Source organism: Bactrocera tryoni, chromosome 1 (assembly GCF_016617805.1).
Source record: "Bactrocera tryoni isolate S06 chromosome 1, CSIRO_BtryS06_freeze2, whole genome shotgun sequence".
Classification (NCBI taxonomy): Eukaryota; Metazoa; Arthropoda; class Insecta; order Diptera; family Tephritidae; genus Bactrocera; species Bactrocera tryoni.
Window position 1 is genome coordinate 24,629,220 of NC_052499.1, and position 19,990 is coordinate 24,649,209.

The 19,990-nt window shown below is 34.4% G+C and overlaps 1 protein-coding gene across 3 annotated transcripts; it reads right to left on the reverse strand.

Annotated features, from left to right (window-relative positions):
• Positions 1–1,262: 1,262 nt before the first annotated feature.
• LOC120769719 (phosphatidylinositol 4-kinase type 2-beta) lies at positions 1,263–19,948 on the reverse strand. 3 transcript variants are annotated; one of them, XM_040096862.1, is made up of 8 exons: positions 19,198–19,948; positions 18,169–19,066; positions 4,316–4,434; positions 3,624–3,754; positions 3,291–3,486; positions 2,579–3,220; positions 2,356–2,495; positions 1,263–2,217 (listed from the first exon to the last, which is right to left on the reverse strand). In XM_040096862.1, exons 1-8 carry the CDS (start codon positions 19,366–19,368, stop codon positions 2,139–2,141), a joined length of 2,376 nt encoding a protein of 791 aa, XP_039952796.1. In that variant the 5' UTR covers positions 19,369–19,948; the 3' UTR covers positions 1,263–2,138. The 3 variants fall into 3 exon arrangements, with proteins under 3 accessions (XP_039952796.1, XP_039952812.1, XP_039952804.1); XM_040096878.1 differs by lacking the exons at positions 18,169–19,066; positions 19,198–19,948 and adding an exon at positions 7,872–8,147; XM_040096870.1 differs by lacking the exons at positions 18,169–19,066; positions 19,198–19,948 and adding an exon at positions 4,531–4,648.
• Between the last annotated feature and the right edge of the window lie 42 nt (positions 19,949–19,990).

Below are 19,990 nucleotides of genomic sequence, written 5' to 3' on the forward strand. Positions count from 1 at the left end.
GCGCTGCAGATAAAAGGTTTTGCAGCAAGGTTGAGCTAATATATCAATTTTAATATACCTTCAAGTCTGAGTGGGAGTTTTCTGTGAAGGTTTTATACCTCTTAACTTCTGTGAAACAGAGATTAAACCTTGGCCGTCTGAAAGTCCATATTTTAATCCCATGGCCTACAGTTTGGGGTCAGATTTGGAGAACATGGCCTGTCCAATATCCCAAATAAATTTGAAATGTCTAAAACAATCTTTGGTTCGAGCAGCGTCGTCAATATCAATAGAAGCTGTGCATGTTGCTATTGATCAATGGTCATCAATCAAAAAAATGAAGGAATTGTGTGGAAACAAAGTAATCATTTCGAGTAAAATTTTTTACATCGCTCATTTAGTATATGCATTACTAAATACAATTAATTTTATTAATACTCATAATTTCATAAGCACGTCTAAGTCCATGTTATGCAATTAAGTGGTTGATTATCTGTAGGACTTTGAGCATATTTTTGTGAATCTTTGTTATTGTGGCGTATTCAACGTGAGTTACTAATTACAGCAGTATAGTAGCTTCCAATATTCAAGAAAACACGATTGCACCCAAATAGCTGGCAAGTTATGAAATGCAAAAGAAATCTATTGATCCATCTAGCCGTAAGTAAAACTCAGATATTTACCGGTTTCGATTTAATTATACTTGTTCATTTAGAGATGGACATGCTCACACATAAAATTAGGCAAAGTCTAAATGTATGTATTTAGGTGTTTCTCAAGGCTAATTTATGTTGTTGATAATTAAAATTAACCATTCCTCATTTTATATAAATTCCTTAACGGATGAAAAGTTAAACGACATGTATTTGTACATATGCATAGTAGTTACGCATGCATACAGTACAACTAATAAGTAGACGTGTTGTGAATGAATTGGGATTATATTACAAAAAAGCAAAAACAAAATTCATTTCTATATGTGCTCGTAATAGAGATGCGTGTGTGAATGCTTTGTGGTTTATAATGATTCCATTTTAATTTTTTTTAATTTGCACAGAGTGCTAAATAAAATTATACATTTTTATTTATATTTATATAAATAAGTATTTCTCCTACCTAAGTTCATTATCTTCAACTGCAGCATTAAACATCGTAAACGTATCGGTGTACTCGATTACATCATTGAATAGATTAAATTGTTTCACTTAACAATGACATTACTGTATATTATTAAATTTATTTATGTATGTATATATATATATATGTATCTCTGTATGTCAGTTCGTACTATGAAATGGTGGATATGAAGGAGTGCGATTGATAGATTATAATTCATAGACTTTAGCGTCTCTAAATCATAGAAGGACGCCAGTTCCCGCTGATAACTAAGAGGAATCACGACATTTCAAGCAAATATTTATTTCTTTTTACATAAAATAAAATTTTGCAATACCTGCTTTAAACTTTGATTTTTATTACTATTGGAATGGCAATGCATAAAACAAGCAGACATATTATAGCTCTCGGTGCAAATCAATTCACTTCAAAAGGGAGTTTTTGAAAAAAAATCAACTTTGAAGTGAAAATAGCACAATGAATTAAATAATATGGCCGCATGTATTTATACGTACACAGTAAGTATTTATGTGTGGATGTATATATCTATTTATATATGAATAAACGAAAGCTTTTCTTTGTTTAATAAGTAAATAACATTATGCAATGTACATCCTAACTTCTTTCAGCTAAAGTGATAACAATTTCAAATTAAAATTAAGCAAATATGAAAATATACAAAAATTTTCATAAAAATAGTACTTCGCTTTACACATATTCTCATATTTAGTATATATGTATGTATGTACAATATTAGAACTAAAAAAAACAAACAGTAAGTACGTGGGTATGTACTTCAAAGAGCTGTGTATATGTGTGTAAGCCTATCAAAAGTATCACTAAATGGCAAAGCATCTTAGTGAGTAAGAACACAGTCAGTCCTCGATTATTCAGACACACATAGTGAAATAATTCAACCATTTAAAGTTGTTATTTCGATTTTAAGCCGGCAACTTTTGAAGCGCTTCGCAAGTTTAATCCATTTTTTCATTGTTTCGCCAACTTTTAAAATGAGTGCATGGTTTGCTGCTGTTACGCTCATGTTAGCACCATGAGAAGAAAGGACTCTTATTTTGAAAGCGTTGCGTGAACGAAAAGAACCGACTATTTTGACCGCGAGATCTGAAAACAGAATAACAAAGTTTAAATAATAGTAAATTAATGAAATGTTTGTATCCATAAGGGATTATAGCCAGAATGACAAAAATTGAGATGACCATCTCAAAGCAATCGCCCTTAAAAATAGGTTATTTTACATACCTTTCCACCACTACTGCTGGCATTTGCACCAACTGCACTGGCGATTTACCATCCTTAAGCGCTTGAGTTAAATTCAATATCTGACCACGCATCACAGACATTTGACGTTCGAAGAGACGCTTGTCAAAACCTTTATCTTGCTGTCAGCACATCATGCGAAACATAAATTATAAATAAATATTTATTTATAAAAATAACACTCATATATCTTATATACACATACCTGAAATAAATAAAATAATTCTGTACAAATTTCCTCGACATAATTCATATCGGACAATAATGGCAGCACATGGTTTTTCGTCTCTTCACTAAATGGCACTTTCGCTTGTGGCAACCATGCCCAGTGATACGGATAGGCACGCCACGAATCGGGGTGTTTGAATGGGAAAGCCAGCCCATTATCGATTGCCGCAATTGTAATCGCGCCTTCTGTTGTCGCATCAGCTGATTGACTAGTAGTCGGTTTATTTGCACTGGCTACATCAAAATTGGGAGTGGTAGGCTCGGAATCTTGCTTCTGTGCCGTTGAGTCTAATTTATTGACATCCGACTTGTTAGCATTTTGTGGTGTCTGATCGCCTTCCTGTTTCTGTGGTGTTTGTTCGGACACGTTGATGGATTTCTCACGCAATCCTCCACCGTTAGCGGAAATCTTTGCAGTGCCTGTAGGTCGTACATAGCGTATTAACCAATTGTCATTGCCACGATCCGTATTACGTATAATGTAATCGAGTACAACGAGACGTTCAAATTGAAGCTGAAAGGAGTTGGCGAGTTTTGCGGTGAGTGGCTCTTGTTCGAAGCGACGTAACCAAAAATCGGCATCCTTATAACCTTCAACGAACAGCTGAAAGGAACCAGTCTGTGGGGAAGAAAATTTCATTTATTAATTTATAATAACTAGGTATATAGTACAAGTGTATGCTTTCTACCTTAAGTGGCAGACTCATGCGATTGAAATGTGCCGAAGGATAGTGTTCTTTGATGCGTCGCTTTAGTTTTGCCTTCTGCCGATCTATGCGTGCGTAGTTGAAAGTTTCGGCCACCAGCCGTACAACACGGGTCTTTGGTACAATATTTAGATGCAATTTACGATCTACCAAGCTGGCACCAGCCTCTGATAAGTAACTGAAATGAATGAGACATTAATTTACTTCTTTTTTAACTTTAATTTACCTGTATTGTTGGCAAATTATTTATAAACGAAATTAATTTTGTTTTCTTTTTAAATCAATTTTACTCCTTATATTGAAAGTCTATATTACCCTTGATTCGGTATCAGACAGGCGCGTCCAAAGCAGCAGGGACAACACAACTTATGCATCCATTTGGTCCATTTAGGATTTAATCGTCCGTAGGGCTCCTCATCCTTTGGTTTGAACACACCTAAGATTTTCTGGAAATGTTAAAATAAAATTTATTTGTCTTTACACATACATATATAAATAATACAAGAAAGTAATTTACAGATTAAAATTTTGGAACATGTTTAATACTGTTTGATTTTACTACCAAAAATTCGCACAAAAGTTAACTTAATCGTCGAATTTCCCCGTAAAGAATTCATTTAATGTAGCGACAGCTGACGAAAGCAGTTGAAATGTCGGCAAGACTGTCAAATCTATCTAACAGCCAAACGGACAATCAGACGCCATATACATATAATGAGGTAAACAAAAATTACTAATTAAGAAGGGATTCAAGAGGTTGAGCAAGACTATAATTTGAATTTGAAAATAAAAATTAATTACGGTGGAGCATATTCGGGTATTAATCTTTTTATAAATAGAATTCTTTTTGGCAAGTGTAATCAAAATGTTTTGTTTTCTTGAAAACTTCTTGCCTTCCTAAGGCTAGTATTTTGTTATTTTGTCTATAGCCGAGCTTTAGAGCAATTGTAATCAATATACATTTTGCGTTTAAGTTAAGTATTTAAAAAATTAATTATTTCACTTACACCTTCTGCGTTCTTTACAAAATACGACCCACTGCTGCCCTGATAGATGCGCTCTGGCATAACACCGGCAGTAATGGCCGTTTCCACTTGCAATACAACTTCATTGAATGCGGGATCATCTGTAAATAAACAAAGAAATATTGCATTAGTTAACACAAATATATTTATTTAAAATATATATGTACACATAAAAAATGTAAAAAGTCATTATTTACAAATTAAATTGGTACGCAAAACCATAATGCGGCAAACGTGAAAACGCTGCTTGCGTCTGCAAGGTGGCAAATGTGCGGTAGAAAGTGGACATTGCCACAAATGTTGCCACCACAATTGCCAACCGTTACATCTGAGCCAATGTTCACGGGCACTCATTAATTTGGACTAACGAAAAGCAGAGCAATAAAAAATCAAAACAGTGGAAAGTCGTCAGCTCCTCTACCGTGGTCGTCAGTCAGACGAGAGCTACGCTCAGACATACCATTGTGCTACATAGGCAATAATTTCGTACACAAAACACTTAACTGAAATTTCTACCGTCAGCTCGTCAATTTTATTGAACTGTTCATAAATTATGCAGCCATTTTTAAAGTTTTGCTATTTTTACCGACCGGCTTTTCAAAGACAGGTGGAAAAAATTGCCGTTATTGGATATCAATTTACATTTACAATTACAGTGTGCTCCAACAACATAGCTACAAAGGGAACTTCGAAAGTGTTGAAGCTATTAAGTAGCCGGAGAAAGGGTTTACAGAACATAAAAATTCCTATATTCTCGTACAAAGTAAAGTCAATGTGAGGAATTTATCTGTAACCAAATTTTTTAATACATACATTAAATTTCGTTTATTTTATTTATGATTTTTGATATAAAATGTTGCCACGGGAAAGCAATTTTTCCATAAGTAAATGCGTATTTGTGAGGACATTGTGACTAGTTTTTCGTTAAGGTTTTGATTTTTTTTGGTAAACTCTTACCATAAATATAAGCATATATATTTTTTTCTTTAATGTGCAAATACAATAACAGATGTAGAAGGAGCTATTATGAAACTTTTTTTATTTTAGAAAACTTACAACTCATCTTTAATATATAAATGTTTGCATTAGTACAACAATCACAATTTTTGAACAGTGCTTCGAAAGTCTTTATTAATGGAAGATATTTCAAACGAAGTATATTGCAATTCTTGTGAAACTCAAATAGTTCTCCAATGGTATTTATCTTAATATAAAGTTTATTTAAAAAAGTAAAACTCCTGGACTTGTCAATGATATATTGATAGGCTACTCGTAGACTCATTTCCATTTAGTTGATACGCTTAGGTTAAGATTTCACGACTGTTTCTGAGCATTGCTTCAAACAAAAAACTTTACAACAAGTAAGGAAGGGCTAAGTTCGGGTGTCACCGAAGATTTTATACTCTCGCATGATAAAGTGATAATCGAGATTTCATTATACGTCATTTACATATTTTTCAAATACCGTATTTGTGTAAAGTTTTATTCCGCTATCATCATTGGTTCCTAATGTATACTATACAGAGAAGGCATCAGATGGAATTCAAAATAACGTTATATTGGAAGAAGGCGTGGTTGTGAACCGATTTCACCCATATTTCGTACATGTCATCAGGGTGTTAAGAAAATATTATATACCGAATTTCATTGAAATCGGTCAAGTAGTTCCTGAGATATGGTTTTTGGTCCATAAGTGGGCGACGCCACGCCCATTTTCAATTTAAAAAAAAGCCTGGGTGCAGCTTCCTTCTGCCATTTCTTCCGTAAAATTTAGTGTTTCTGACGTTTTTTGTTAGTCGGTTAACGCACTTTTAGTGATTTTCAACATAACCTTTGTATGGGAGGTGGGCGTGGTTATTATCCGATTTTTTCCATTTTTGAACTGTATATGGAAATACCTGAAGGAAACGACTCTATAGAGTTTGGTTGACATAGCTTTAGTAGTTTCCGAGATATGTACAAAAAACTTAGTAGGGGGCGGGGCCACGCCCACTTTTCCAAAAAAATTACGTCCAAATATGCCCCTCCCTAATGCGATCCCTTGTGTAAAATTTCACTTTAATATCTATATTTATGGCTTAGTTATGACACTTTACAGGTTTTCGGTTTTCGGCATTTTGTGGGCGTGGCAGTGGGCCAAACTTAACCTTCTTATGGAGCCAAGAAATACGTGTACCAAGTTTCATCATGATATCATCAATTTTTACTCAAGTTACAGCTTGCACGGACGGACGGACAGACAGACATCCGGATTTCAACTCTACTCGTCACCCTGATCACTTTGGTATATACAACCCCATATCTGACTCTTTAGTTTTAGGACTTACAAACAACCGTTATGTGAACAAAACTATAATACTCTCGTTAGCAACTTTGTTGCGAGAGTATAAAAATTATTGATTATTTTCCAGTCATTTCATTTCAATCCACCAGAACAGTTTTGTAATTTTAACTAAATTTCGTGTGCGTGTTGCGAATGTTGGAAAAGACTTACAGTGGTTCAAAAACGCAAGCCCACGCGAGTGGTACAAAGCCTTCAAGGACGGTCGAGACATCGTTAAAGACATGTCTCGTTCTGGACGACCTTCGACTACTTCATCTGATAAAAATATAAAAAAAGCGAAGGTTATGGTGTTTGAAAATCAGGCAAGTGTTAGAGAGATGGCAAGAGAGCTCGACACCTTTCGCGTGTTCGTGGAAATGTTTTTGGTGTATATTTTTGGTATGAAACCCGTTCTTGCTCGACTCATCCCAATAAAGCTGATTTTTTTTCAAAAAAAAAATATCGTAAACAGATCGCTTTGAACATGTTTGATTGTGTAAATTCCGATCTCACATTCATGGAAAGCATTATAACTGCCGATGAGACATGGGTTTACGAGTTTGACATACAAACAAGTCAACAATCATCGGAATGGAACCCATTTTCAGTCGACCGAAGAGATAAAACAAAATTCGTTGAAGACCATCCCAAAAGGAGCTTATTAAAAGTGTTTCGAGGACTGGAAAAATCGTTGGCATAAGTGTACTACATCTGATGGGGATTATTTGGGGATTTGAGGGCGACAAAATAAATATTTATTAATAATTAAAAATGTTATGTTTTATTTACAATTTCCGGGAGCTTTTTTGTCACAATTGATTTCAAGCATGCACAGGTTCTTTTTTACTCAAGAAGTTACTCATTTGTTGGAATCACAGATATCGGACCACTATAACATATAGCTGCCATATGAACTGAACGATCAGTTATGTTTTTGTATGTTTTTTTTTTATTGGACAATATATCTTCACAAAATTTGGCACGGATTATTGTATCATAATTTGGGATAATTTTTATAAGAGAGTATTGACAATATAAGTATTATCATGTGTCATTTATTATTATTTCTTTTTTACTATGAAAACCATCGGTGGAGCGATAATCACACTTTTCACATTACACAAACATATTGCAAGAAATCTAAAGCAGTACATAAAAATTGCAGCACTTAAAATGCATACAAATGTTTTTATGAGTTATTTTTCCACTAATTACCCCTTAATCTCAATATATTCCAATGCACTGTCAAAGCAAAGTCCTCAAACAGCGTGTAACTCTGCGAAGACGAGCACATTTAGTCGGTATTATTTGATTTTTCAAATTCACTTGATTATAATATTATTAAACCAAAACGTATTCGCGTAAATATTTAATTAGAACACATTTAATGACCGTGAAAGGCTGGCAAGCGGCCCACATATGTACGTTGCCATACGTGAAGCAACTCGAAAGCTCGGAAGATAATACGAACGCCTCCTGCTTCAGAACACCAAAATGCGACACAAAACATTTTATTTAATTTTCAAGTTTTCGCTATCGCTTTTCACGTAGCTAAAGCAAAGCAAAGAGTGCAAAAAGGTAAAAATAAAAACAACAAAAAACGAAGTGAGAAAAACACTGCTGACACAATTCTGCGACGCATTTCGGTATCTATAAAATGCAGCGATGAACACACGAATGTCTGTAAATGTACTTTACATATATGTATATATATGTACAGTGCGCGAACTTTGGTTAGCCGCACATGCTTTTTGGTGGTTTAACATAAGAGTTATTGTCAAAAGTAACTGAATTTAGAATTTTTCAAAATATATCTTTATTGGGAAAGAGAAGAAAAAATATTTTTACATTTCAAATGTATTACAGAAACAAAAAAGTTTAAATATTGAAAATACAACGTAACTATACGCGAACTTTACTTAGCCGCATTACAAAAAAATTAGATAATTAAGAGGTTTTCACAAAATTTTAGCAAATTTTGCGCTCTTAGTACGAAGTTGCACCCCCATTCTTATTAATTACTTGGAAAATTCTGGCTGGGATCGAGTCAATTAACTTTTGCAGTGTACCTCTATCCAGATCCAGCCACGCCTGCAAAATTGCTGTTTTTAGCTCCTGCGCGGCTAAGTACTGACGCCCATTCGCATACACAGTCCTTGCAATTATGCCCCAAACATTTTCAATGGGGTTTAAATCCGGACTTCGGGCTGGCCATTCTAGCAACGGTATAGAGCGCGAAGCAAAAAATTCTTTTGCCTTCTTGGAAACGTGGATGCTGGCATTGTCCTGCTGAATGGTAAACGTAACTTCGACGTTATCCTCCAAATACTCAATGAGCACATCATCCAACATTTCAATATATTTTTCCGAATCCATTTTCGTCGTAATAAAACATAGTTTGAGCTTTCCATGGTAGGAGAACCCACCCCATACCATCACAGATCCACCCCCGAAATTACGGCTCATTCTGGGAGGATTATTTTCGCGCAGATCATGCCAGTAATAACTGAACCCATCAGGTCCGTCTAAATTAAACTTTTTTTCATCAGAAAAAATAACATCGTGCCAGTAATCGGTCCAACTCATATGCTCCTTCGCAAATTTAAGTCTGGCTACTTTATGGACATGCGTAAGTTGTGGTTTTTTTAATTGCTTTTTCCACTTAATGTATCTGTCTGCAGCTAAAATCTTCTGAACTCTTCTTTTTCCAATTGGGAGATTTAATTTTGCTACTATTTTAGAGGCACTCAAGCGATTTTTAGTAGCTTCTTCTTTAATAATATTAACTTGCCGGCGAGTTATCTTGGTATTCCTCCTTGAATTTTTATTGGATATGCCATATTTATCTCCTAACCTCAGAAAATTTCTCACGACTTTCTCTGATCTTTTGATTTGCCGGCTAATTGCTCTGTTAGAAAGACCATTTTCCTTCAAAATTTTAATTTGTCCCTTTTCCACATCATTTAAAAACTTTTGTCTAGCCATTTCAATCACACTGTTGTAAACTGAATATAATCAAATAGAATAAATGTAAGTGTTAACAAAACTTCACAGAAAAATATTAAAAACACAGAGAACTTACCGCAAAAACGATAAAAATATGACTGCGGCTAACCAAAGTTCGCACCAATTGTCAGACAATATTCAGATTTTGCTATTTTAGTACCGTTATGCTCTTGTTTTTATATGCATGCTTACTTTATATGTATATTACCTAGCAACTATTGTTTACAAAAACAAAAATATTAAAACTGTCGCGTGTACAGTTATTTTCTTTATAATTCAAGAGTGCGGCTAACCAAAATTCGCGCACTGTATGTATGTATTGGGCACAGGAGGTTGCAGTGCGTGGGTGCAATCTAACCCATATAACGTCCAATGGCGAACAACGGTGTAACACAGCAGCGATAGGAAACAGGCACATTTACACTTACACAGAAATTTTAACGGACAGTTGACACATCCACAAGTGGCAGCGACAATCTCGTAGGAAGAATCACTACTTTCTTCGCCATCATTGGTTCCTTCAGCCTTTATCCGTTCAATATGAGTAATAATGTCCTCTTCACTCTCTCTTTCCAAATATTGCGAAAACTCATTCTCACATTTTTTTTGTCGACAATGGCAACGGTAATTTACCGATTTCCTTTCGTCTACTGTCGCTTGAGAAGCTACTTTTCGAAAGGACATTAATGCAGTTGCTGTTTTTCCGCCGTATTTTGGTTGTTTACAAGATTTCAACTAATCGCAATGACGGCTCACGTCACCCACTGTTTGCTATTTTCTCAATTCTTTTACTACTGTGTTTTCATTTAAGTTATTTTGACACTGACAATTTTTGAAAAACAAAGCATTTTGGCTAAATGAAAGTACACAGTTTTGATAAAATTCGAAAATAAATCCAAATGAATTCAAAAAGCCACAAAGCGTTCACAATAAACTGAATTTATGTATTAAATCATTTTTATTATAGATTTATTTTACCCATTTACAGTTAAAATTTTGGAAAGTGAGCCCTTCACTATTCTTGTATTTACTTGTACTTAAGCGCAAGCCGCCAAGGTAACATATAGTAAATAAATTTACTTAAAATGCGCGCACAAATCGAATCGAATAATCTGGAATAATCTACTTTCAACATTGGAAAAAAGTTCTTCCTCTCTTGGAACCTTACAAAAGTTTTAAAAAAGAAATACTCATACATTCCAACGTTGAAAGATAACACAATCTGTTACAGTACTGCTAAAGAAAAATGTGCGATTCTTAGTCAAATTTTTATTAGAAATCACACTGCATCTGCTCATTTCAGCGATCCTACTACCAAAGCTGAATTGGTTAATTTTATCTCTTCACTTAAGGGGTCAGTAGGATAATCTGGCCTGTTTTTTGTTTGTTTTAAGGGAACAGAAAATGCAAAAAAAAATAATTAAAAAAGATTAACCTACTGATCCCTTAACACTGACTTTCTGACATAACACATACTAAAAAAAATTTCTCTGGGTTTCATAAAGTACCTCATATATAGCACAATCACCAATCATATGGAGTAAAGTCAGGCGGATGTTTGAAAATCCTGATATTAGTTATAGAGGGCTAGGTTTTCGCCCATTTCTATCAATTTTAGGCATAAAGATACACTGATAACTAACATATTGGCCGATACATGAGGTATAAAGTCACCCGAAAGTACGATTGTCTTTATATTAGGTATATGCAAGCTAAGGGAAGTACTGATCCGATTCAACTCATTTTTGATACACATAGATATTGTTATCAGGAAAGAATTCTCTATGAATTTCAATTATATACCACACACATTGAGCGATATTTTCTGTCAAACTTTCTGTCAACTATAGGTACTGGAGATCGCATATAATACCATACCTACATAAGAGCTTGAAAAGTTTTTAGTCATAAGGCCATTATCCGTGCAAAGTTGTATCCCGTTATATTATTTGCTGTTTGATTTGTGTACTGGAAAGTGAAAGAATCAAATAGAATTTAAAATTGTGCTATATGAGAAGTAGGCGTGGTTGTAGTGCGATTTCGCCCATTTTCTCACTGTGACATAGGAAGAATGCCGCGGACCAAATTTAGTCGAAATCGGATCCCAAGATATGCGATTTCAACTAAAAATGGGCGGTGCCACGACCATCGTCCAATTTTTACACCGACTCTCATAAAGCTATCCTATACCACACCTCGAGTGTAAAATTGTATGTCCGGCATACTTAGTCATCGAAACAGTATTTGAAAATCGTCGTGTTGGCATCAGAGAAATAGTAGAGGTTCTCAACATCTCTTATGAATAAACTCAACGTATTTTGGTTGTTTTGTGTATGACACGCGCGAAGTTTTAAGAACCGATGCAACCCATTTTATCAAAATATATATATTTCTTAGGTTTCATGGAAAGACAAAACGGTGGACGGACGAGGAGATATCCGAAATTTAGAAAAAGAACATTTGGTACAAGAAGATAGAGGGCGGATAAACTGACCGAAATTGTATTGAATTAGTTAGAACGCACAATTATTAGCTTTCAGAATGTTGAAGGCTAGTGAAATCATAATATTAGTATAAGGACAATCAGAAAACATTTGTAATATCCCAATTGATAAGCCAACAACAAAATATAGCCTGTCGGTGAAATCGGATTACAACACCGCCCACTCCCCATATACAGTCATGGACAGAGAAATAGCACACTTTCAAAATAAGTTTTCAGTTTTATCAAGTAAGTGAATCTTAACAATTTTCCGAAGTTTGGTTGGACAATAAAATAGCACACTTTTAGTTATTTGTACAAATACTCATTATTAATTAGCAACCGTGCAAAAAACTACGCTGTTTTAACTATAACTAAAAAAAATTAACATATTTTCAAAATGGGCAGAAATATGCATTGTACTCTGGAAAAAAGGATAATAATATTTGGTTCTTACAAAAAGGCAAAAGTCCAACTCAGATTGCCGAAATTATGAGTGGTTCGAGGAAAATGGTATACAACGCCATCAATTTTGTTAAAAGGGATCCGAATTTGCTCAAAAATAAAAAAATCCACGAAGCTTCTGGGCGTAAAACAACGGAAAAAGCTAGGGTGATCCTTTTAAATCATCCCGAGAGATTATGGCGGATATAACCAACGAATTTGGGTTTAACGTATCCAGTAGATTTGGGCGAAAACGTCTGCATATGTATGTATATGATGATCTGTTGTTTGGACGAATGAGTCGAAAAAAACCACACCTGGCAAAAAAAAAAACAAACATAAGAGCACGGCTGGACTTTGCTAAAGAACATTTAGAAAAGGACGTCAAATTTTGCTAAAGGGTTCTGTGGAGCGATGAAACTAAGGTGAACCGTTTCGGATAGGATGGAAAACCATTTCTCCTTCGTCCCAGGTGTCAGGCGTATAACTCCAGATACACTACAAAAACTGTTAAGCACGGCGGAGGTAGCCGACTTTAAGCTACAGATTGCCAAGAAAAATTTCAAAAAATTCGAAAGAACTTTGTACTGAATGCAAGGAGGCATGGTACGCAATCCCACAAACGAGGTGTCAGATATTAGTGGAGAGCACGCCCAGACGATGCCAAGCAATTTTAAAAAATTGTGGGCACTCAACAAAATATTAACGTTGTAAGCGCTTAAACGCTATAATACTTATTAGATTTCGAATAAATTTATTTGATTTCCGCAGAATCGGCCTGCTGTGCTATTTCTGTGTCCAGACCTAAACAAGCAATGGGAAACTTAATCATTTTTTTTAAAGAAGTATTGAATACAACTTTTTAATTTTTTTGTAAATAGCTCACTTATTTCTTACTTTATGTGATGCTAATGAAAAAATTAAATTTGTTTTCTGTTTATATTGAAAATACACATCTTTTTATTACATTCTCAAAGTGTGCTATTACTCTGTCCATGACTGTAACTACTGTTAAAAACTACTAAAAGCGCGATAAAGCAATAACTAAATACGCCTGAGACATAAAATTTTAAGCCCGAGATGGTAGGAGAGGGCTTTATACGAGCCGGTGTAAAAATTGGACGATAGGTGTACACCGCCCACTATCAAATAGATAAAATCGGCTCGATACTACCCCTAACCTTCACATACTACATACTCATATATTTGGTATACTAATTTTACTTTTTCTAACAAACCAAATGTCGAATATATCGGCCAGTGTATGTAATAAGTACCCGGAAATTGTAATTTAAATTCTCCGGGTAAATGATATTTCAAAAAAATGTATTTTGCTAAGTTGGTAGGACTGAGCTTAATTTCTATGCCAAATATGAGTCTGACATCTATTTTGTTTACCGCAGCTGCTTAAGTGGGGTACACTTCAGTTGTGCCTTCCGATTTTCACAATGGCTAAAAATATCGAACAAAGAATTTGTCTCACAGTTTGTATTTCTAACAAAATTTCGTGTGCGGAATCGTTGGGAAAGTTGAAAAAGGCAAGCCCACAAGTTGTACAAACTTTCAAAGACGGTCGAGACATCGTTAAAGACATGTCTCATTCTGGACGACCTTCGACTTCTTCCTCTGATAAAAATATTAAAAAAGTGAATCAGGCAAGTGTTAGAGAGCTGGCAAGAGAGCTCGACAAAACGCGCGCGTCCGTTCGAATGATTTTGGTGAATATTTTGAATATGAAACGCGTTCTTGCTCTAATCGTCCCGATAAAGCTGACTTTTTTTCAAAAAGAGTACCGTAAACACGTCTCTTCGGAAATGCTTTATCGTGCGAATTCCGATCCCACATTCATGGATAGCATTATAACTGCCAATGAGACATGTCTTTACGAGTTTTACATGAAAACAAATTGCATTTTATTTATAATTTCCGGTTACTTTTTTGTCACAATGTATATATAATTGCTTGGATTCCGATCCTCTGGTAAACGCTTTGCACCTTAATGTATTTCCCTGGCTTTGATTCTGCATGTTCCAAGAGTACAACATTTTCGGTTGCACCCGAACTTAGCCATTCCTTACTTGTTCTTTTCATTTTTGTTATTTTATCCTTCGTTTCCAATGGGTTTCAACCAACTAAAGTTTTTTTTTTTTATTATCTACGCTGGGTCTAATTAAGATAGTTAATAAAAAATATATAGTATATGCAGATATTCGTCTATATCGTAATATCCAAAACAAGTTCAGTTAAATTGATGAGCAAGTGAGAACTGCTATTTTTGTGAACATAACGGTATATACATGTTTCGTATATGGGGATTAGTTTTAGCAGTTACAAACAACCATTGGGTGAACAATTCTCTTTTGAACTGTACAACAAATATGGAAATAAAATATCTACTGATAGTTAAAGTCTGGAGATAACCCTCGTTAAATACCAAAAAGAGATAATTGCAAATATACATTTATAAATTTAAAGATAATAGGTATAAACGTCTTGATAACGAAGCGGATTTACGAACATGTGGCTAAATTAATTGTTAACTTCACGGTGAATCCTATATACTACATATGTTCATTAAGATCATTGTTGTTAAAAAAAACTTACGATTTTTCTGCAGGGTTAAGATTTAAAAGCCGCGACAATAAAAAAAAGTTGAAATTATACATATTAGATAACCTTACATACTCTTGTTCTTTCAAATACTAATTAAACTTTAAAATGTCCAAAACAGCAAACAGTAGATATAACACAAAATATGTTGTCCATGAGCAACGCCTACAATTAAGGGTAAATAGATTTGGTGAAGCTATCATAAATGATAAAATTGCACGCAAAGCGAAAAATGGTGTTTCTTATTGGTAGATTTATTTTTGGTGTCAACAAAAGTAACGCACATTGATATGAAATACAATTACAAATAAATGACTGACACGTATTTCTTATCGTCTGTTTAAATTTAGGCAATTGCTAATGTCGTCCACGAATGTATATTAATAGCTACATATGTATTTACACTTCGACCATTATATTTACATACAACATGAGAGGCATAACTCAAATTAGAAAGAGGGTAGTGACTGCTTTCAATTTTACTTTTTACACCAAACAACGAACTTCTTGTACCAGCAGAATATAACACAACGATTTTAGGTATCAAACACAATAAAAAATATACCCAGAAAACACCTTTAAAAGTTTTCTGCAGACTTTTTTTAAACTAAATTTAGCTTTTATCTCTGTTATGCACCGATTTACATATGTACATACATATAAAACATGCATATGTGCATATAAATTGTAATTGTTTATTTATATTTGCACAATCTCGTTTCATAAAATCAACACGCCGAGCATGACGAGATTAAACGAATTGTATGGTTTGTTTTTCTACATGCACAATGTATTCCGATCCTCACTTTTATACTTATGGATATACAGTTTCCAGTGCAACAATATGTGGCACTGTTGTGTTGATTTGAATAAATGCATAATTATATAAAAAAGTCAGACATTCCCTGTGATATACATATTTCTCAAATAACATCAAAAAAAGAGGTAGTCTTCTGTTACACCGAAGCTTTTATACCCTTCATAGGTATATTTCTTATAGTGCAACTACATATATGTACGTAAATACATAAGTAGGTATGTATACCAACATTTCAAAACATTGTTTGATATAAAAAAACCTTCAAATAAAATTAAGGTAATCAGATATTTTATGTCGATTTTTAACCAGACTATAAAGATAAAGATGTTGGAGAAGCAGGAGAATGGAAAGTTAGAACATGCCATTGGAATTTCATGAAGGACATACAAAATAATAGCCATGTCCGTCTCTGTGTCCGTGTGTACATACGCGAACTACCTAAGTTTTTGAGCTGAAGGTCTGTCAAACCGGCACCGTTCCTCGAAATTACTACAGAACTGTTTTCTGCCGCTACAACAACCTATCAAAACTGTTTTATTTGTGAAGCTTATTACAGCTTCGGTGCAGCCGAAGTTAATGTTTTTTTCTACTTTTAAATGTCATAAGAACCAAATGTCCCAAAAGTGCATATATAAAGCAACTTAAAAGCGGATGACATTTTAGTTAACACAATTAAAAATATACATACACATTCCTGTATTGAGGAAATTCTCTACTATACTTTTTTACTGTGATGGTAGAATGTATGGGACTGAGTTTGAAAGTGTAATTATACTAATAATAAATATTAGTACCATATATGTATGTGTTTGTGTGTATGTACTAAACATACGGTGATTCATAATAAACTGCTTGCACTAAGCAAATAATACTTCAAATAACAATATAATTCATTATACATATACATATGTATGTGTGTACAGCTATGAACAGAAAAATAGCACACTTTGAGCATGTATTAAATGACAGAAAACAATTTGAATTTTTTCATTAGCATGGCATTGACAAATGGTTTGCCATCTTCGTTCTATTGCTGTAAAGTACTCTTTTTCAAAATTTGACACCGTTTTCTAAATGTTCTTTAGCAAAGTTTAGCCGTGCTCTAATGTTCCTTTTGAACAACAATGTTTTTTCGACTCATTCGTCCAAACAACTGAGCATCATTGAAACGCTTTTGTATAAGTCTATTACAGATGCTAAACTCAAATTCATGTTGTTGTTGTAGCGGCAGAATTATGCCAAGTTGACAGTTCTAGGTCGGATAAAAATTCATTATTTATTTCAGTCATATTCTCTGGGACATATGATGGCTCCAACAGCATGTTCCGTTGTTTTACGGGCAGGAGATTTACGATTTTTTTTTCAGCATTTACCGATCACTTTTAACCAAATGTATGGCGTTAAATGCCATTTTTCTTAAACAATTCATAATTTTGGCAATCTCAGTTAGATTTTAGATTTCTACCCAATTTTTAAATATTTAAATTTTTTAACAGCTTCAGTTAAAACATTTTTTTCCACAACTGCCAATTAATAATTAATATTTGTACAAATAACCAAATGTGTGCTTCTTCCTTACCATTATAAGTTGTGGATGTCAAGAAATACACTAACGTAGGAAATTATTGCGATGTACTATTTAATAAAACTAAAAAAATTATTTGAATCATTTTTTTTTTAAGTGTGCTAATTTTCGGTCCGTGGCTGTTTATATACATACATATTTTTTGATTATGACTCGTTTGCAACACAAATTTACACATGTAGCACATACTACTTAATTGTGACTTTTATATTTGCTAGAGCAAAAAATTGCAATTGAGACGAGAAATACACTTTAACGTTAGGAAGCCATAAAAGTCTAGTCATTTGTGGACAAGTTTCTCTTCAAACTTTTGTAAGTGCGGAATCTATTGTAGGTCAAAACAAAACCAAAACCGCAAACACAATAAATTATGAGGATTTACGTTATGAGTATTATATGATAAATCTATGACGACATTAGCACAAAATGCACACTGTGTTGCCTTCTACCCCCACAACGTTAAAAATACTATTTAGAAACTTTTGCGAATTTCACAATTGTACACACAACATTTTTCATTTGTTTGCTTTATATCTTTCCGTATTCTTTTTCCCATAACACTCACCCATAAAGGTATTGACCGTCAGTTCATTGCGATCGCGACCTCCGCTACTGCTACTGTATCCATGTCCACCGAGCAATGGCTGCGATTCCCGATTATCACTTCCTGCATCCATTATGGAAGCGCCCTCGTAATCTACCTCTGGCACCAGACAGATCTCGTCACCGTCGTCAGCACTGTCGTAATGACGATGTAGAGTCGACGATACCAGCTGATTACTTTTCGTTTGAAAATTATGCGATGTCGCTGTCACTGAAGGTAATGTTGGCGACAACAATGGCGATACACGCTGATTTACATCAGCTTGATGTGTTGGAGATGTTTCTCCACTGCCATATTGTGGGGAAATGTGAGCAATATTATTACTCCCGCTCACGCTACTTGTACTGCTGCTACTACTGAATATACCATTTTGACTACCACTACTACTAGCACGCTGATGCTGAGCTGTAGTGGTAACAACTAGTCCATTATTTGAAACTGGCGATGTATTAGATGAGAGCGAAAAGAAATTGCTTGTGTTGCTATTATTGTGCGCTGGGTTTTCTTCTAAAAACAAAAGTTGTTGCGTTGTATGCTGTTGTTGTTTTTTTGGTTGATGAATACGATGCGACTGTCCGTTGAGCGAGTTGAAAAATTCACTCTCATCGGTAGCAGTGCCGTTACCGATGGTAACTACCTTATCATTTTCATCCACATCGCCGTATAAATTGGCAAAATTGCCACCAATATCACTAATATGACCGTTGGTCTTTCCACCGTTTACGTCTACGTCATAGACATCAACTTCTTCATCATCATCCGAATCATCGTCGACTGATAACAATATATGCTCTCGCCGTGACTTTTTCCTTGATTTTTTCTTTTTCTTCTTTGTTTTGTTCAGTCCGATTGTATTTATCTGAAAATGTAAAAAAAAAACAGTCATTGTATATGTATTTGCAAGTGCAGATTTTACACAATAAATAAAACGTAATACTAAGTGAATATTTAAAACAGCTAGCATCCTAAAATTTTTTTATTTTCGCTCACCTCTACTTGTGTTACAAGCTGTGTTCCATTCATTGAACCTACAGAGGCGCCTGATCCCGGCGCGACTGACACGGAAGCAGCTGCTGCTGCAGCGACAGCTTCATCTTCAGATAGTGTGCTGATTAAATCGACATTTTCTATATTTACCAACGGTTGATTAGTAGACGACATTGAAGGAAGTGTCAGTGGGGTCGACGACAATGCAGCGTAATATTTTTAAAAACAAATAATTGCTCGACTGGTCTATATTGAGTTGCCTTTTAACCGTCTTTAAAAATTTGAACACTTTACACTGGCAAATTATATGTCTGTCTTATCTATATACACGTGTTAACATATGTGAAAGATATTAATTTGGGACACCCAGTGTAGCTGGATATAGCATGAACTTTATCGCCTTTCACATTTACATCAATATTTATTTTTAATAGATGATCACCATTTTATTTTGTCTAGTCAATTTTATTGATTTCTTATTTCCTTTAATCTGCGAATTCTTTCTTTGTTTTCCCCATCAGTGATATCGGAGCAGCTGGGATTTTGTTGCCGTTTCTTGCTATACTCTTTTCCGCAAACTTTTATATCTTAATTATTTTTATAACGATATAACTATAATTATATTTGATCTGGGCTCGCAACCCAAATTCACAGTGTAATATAAATTCGTTGAAAATAAAGATAAAGATTTTTTTACGGAAAAAATATAACAGTAAAATACAAAATCACTTAGAAAAGTTCCTCCCTTCCTGACAAAAGTAGACAAAAACGTAGAAAAAAATTTGCACCAATTACA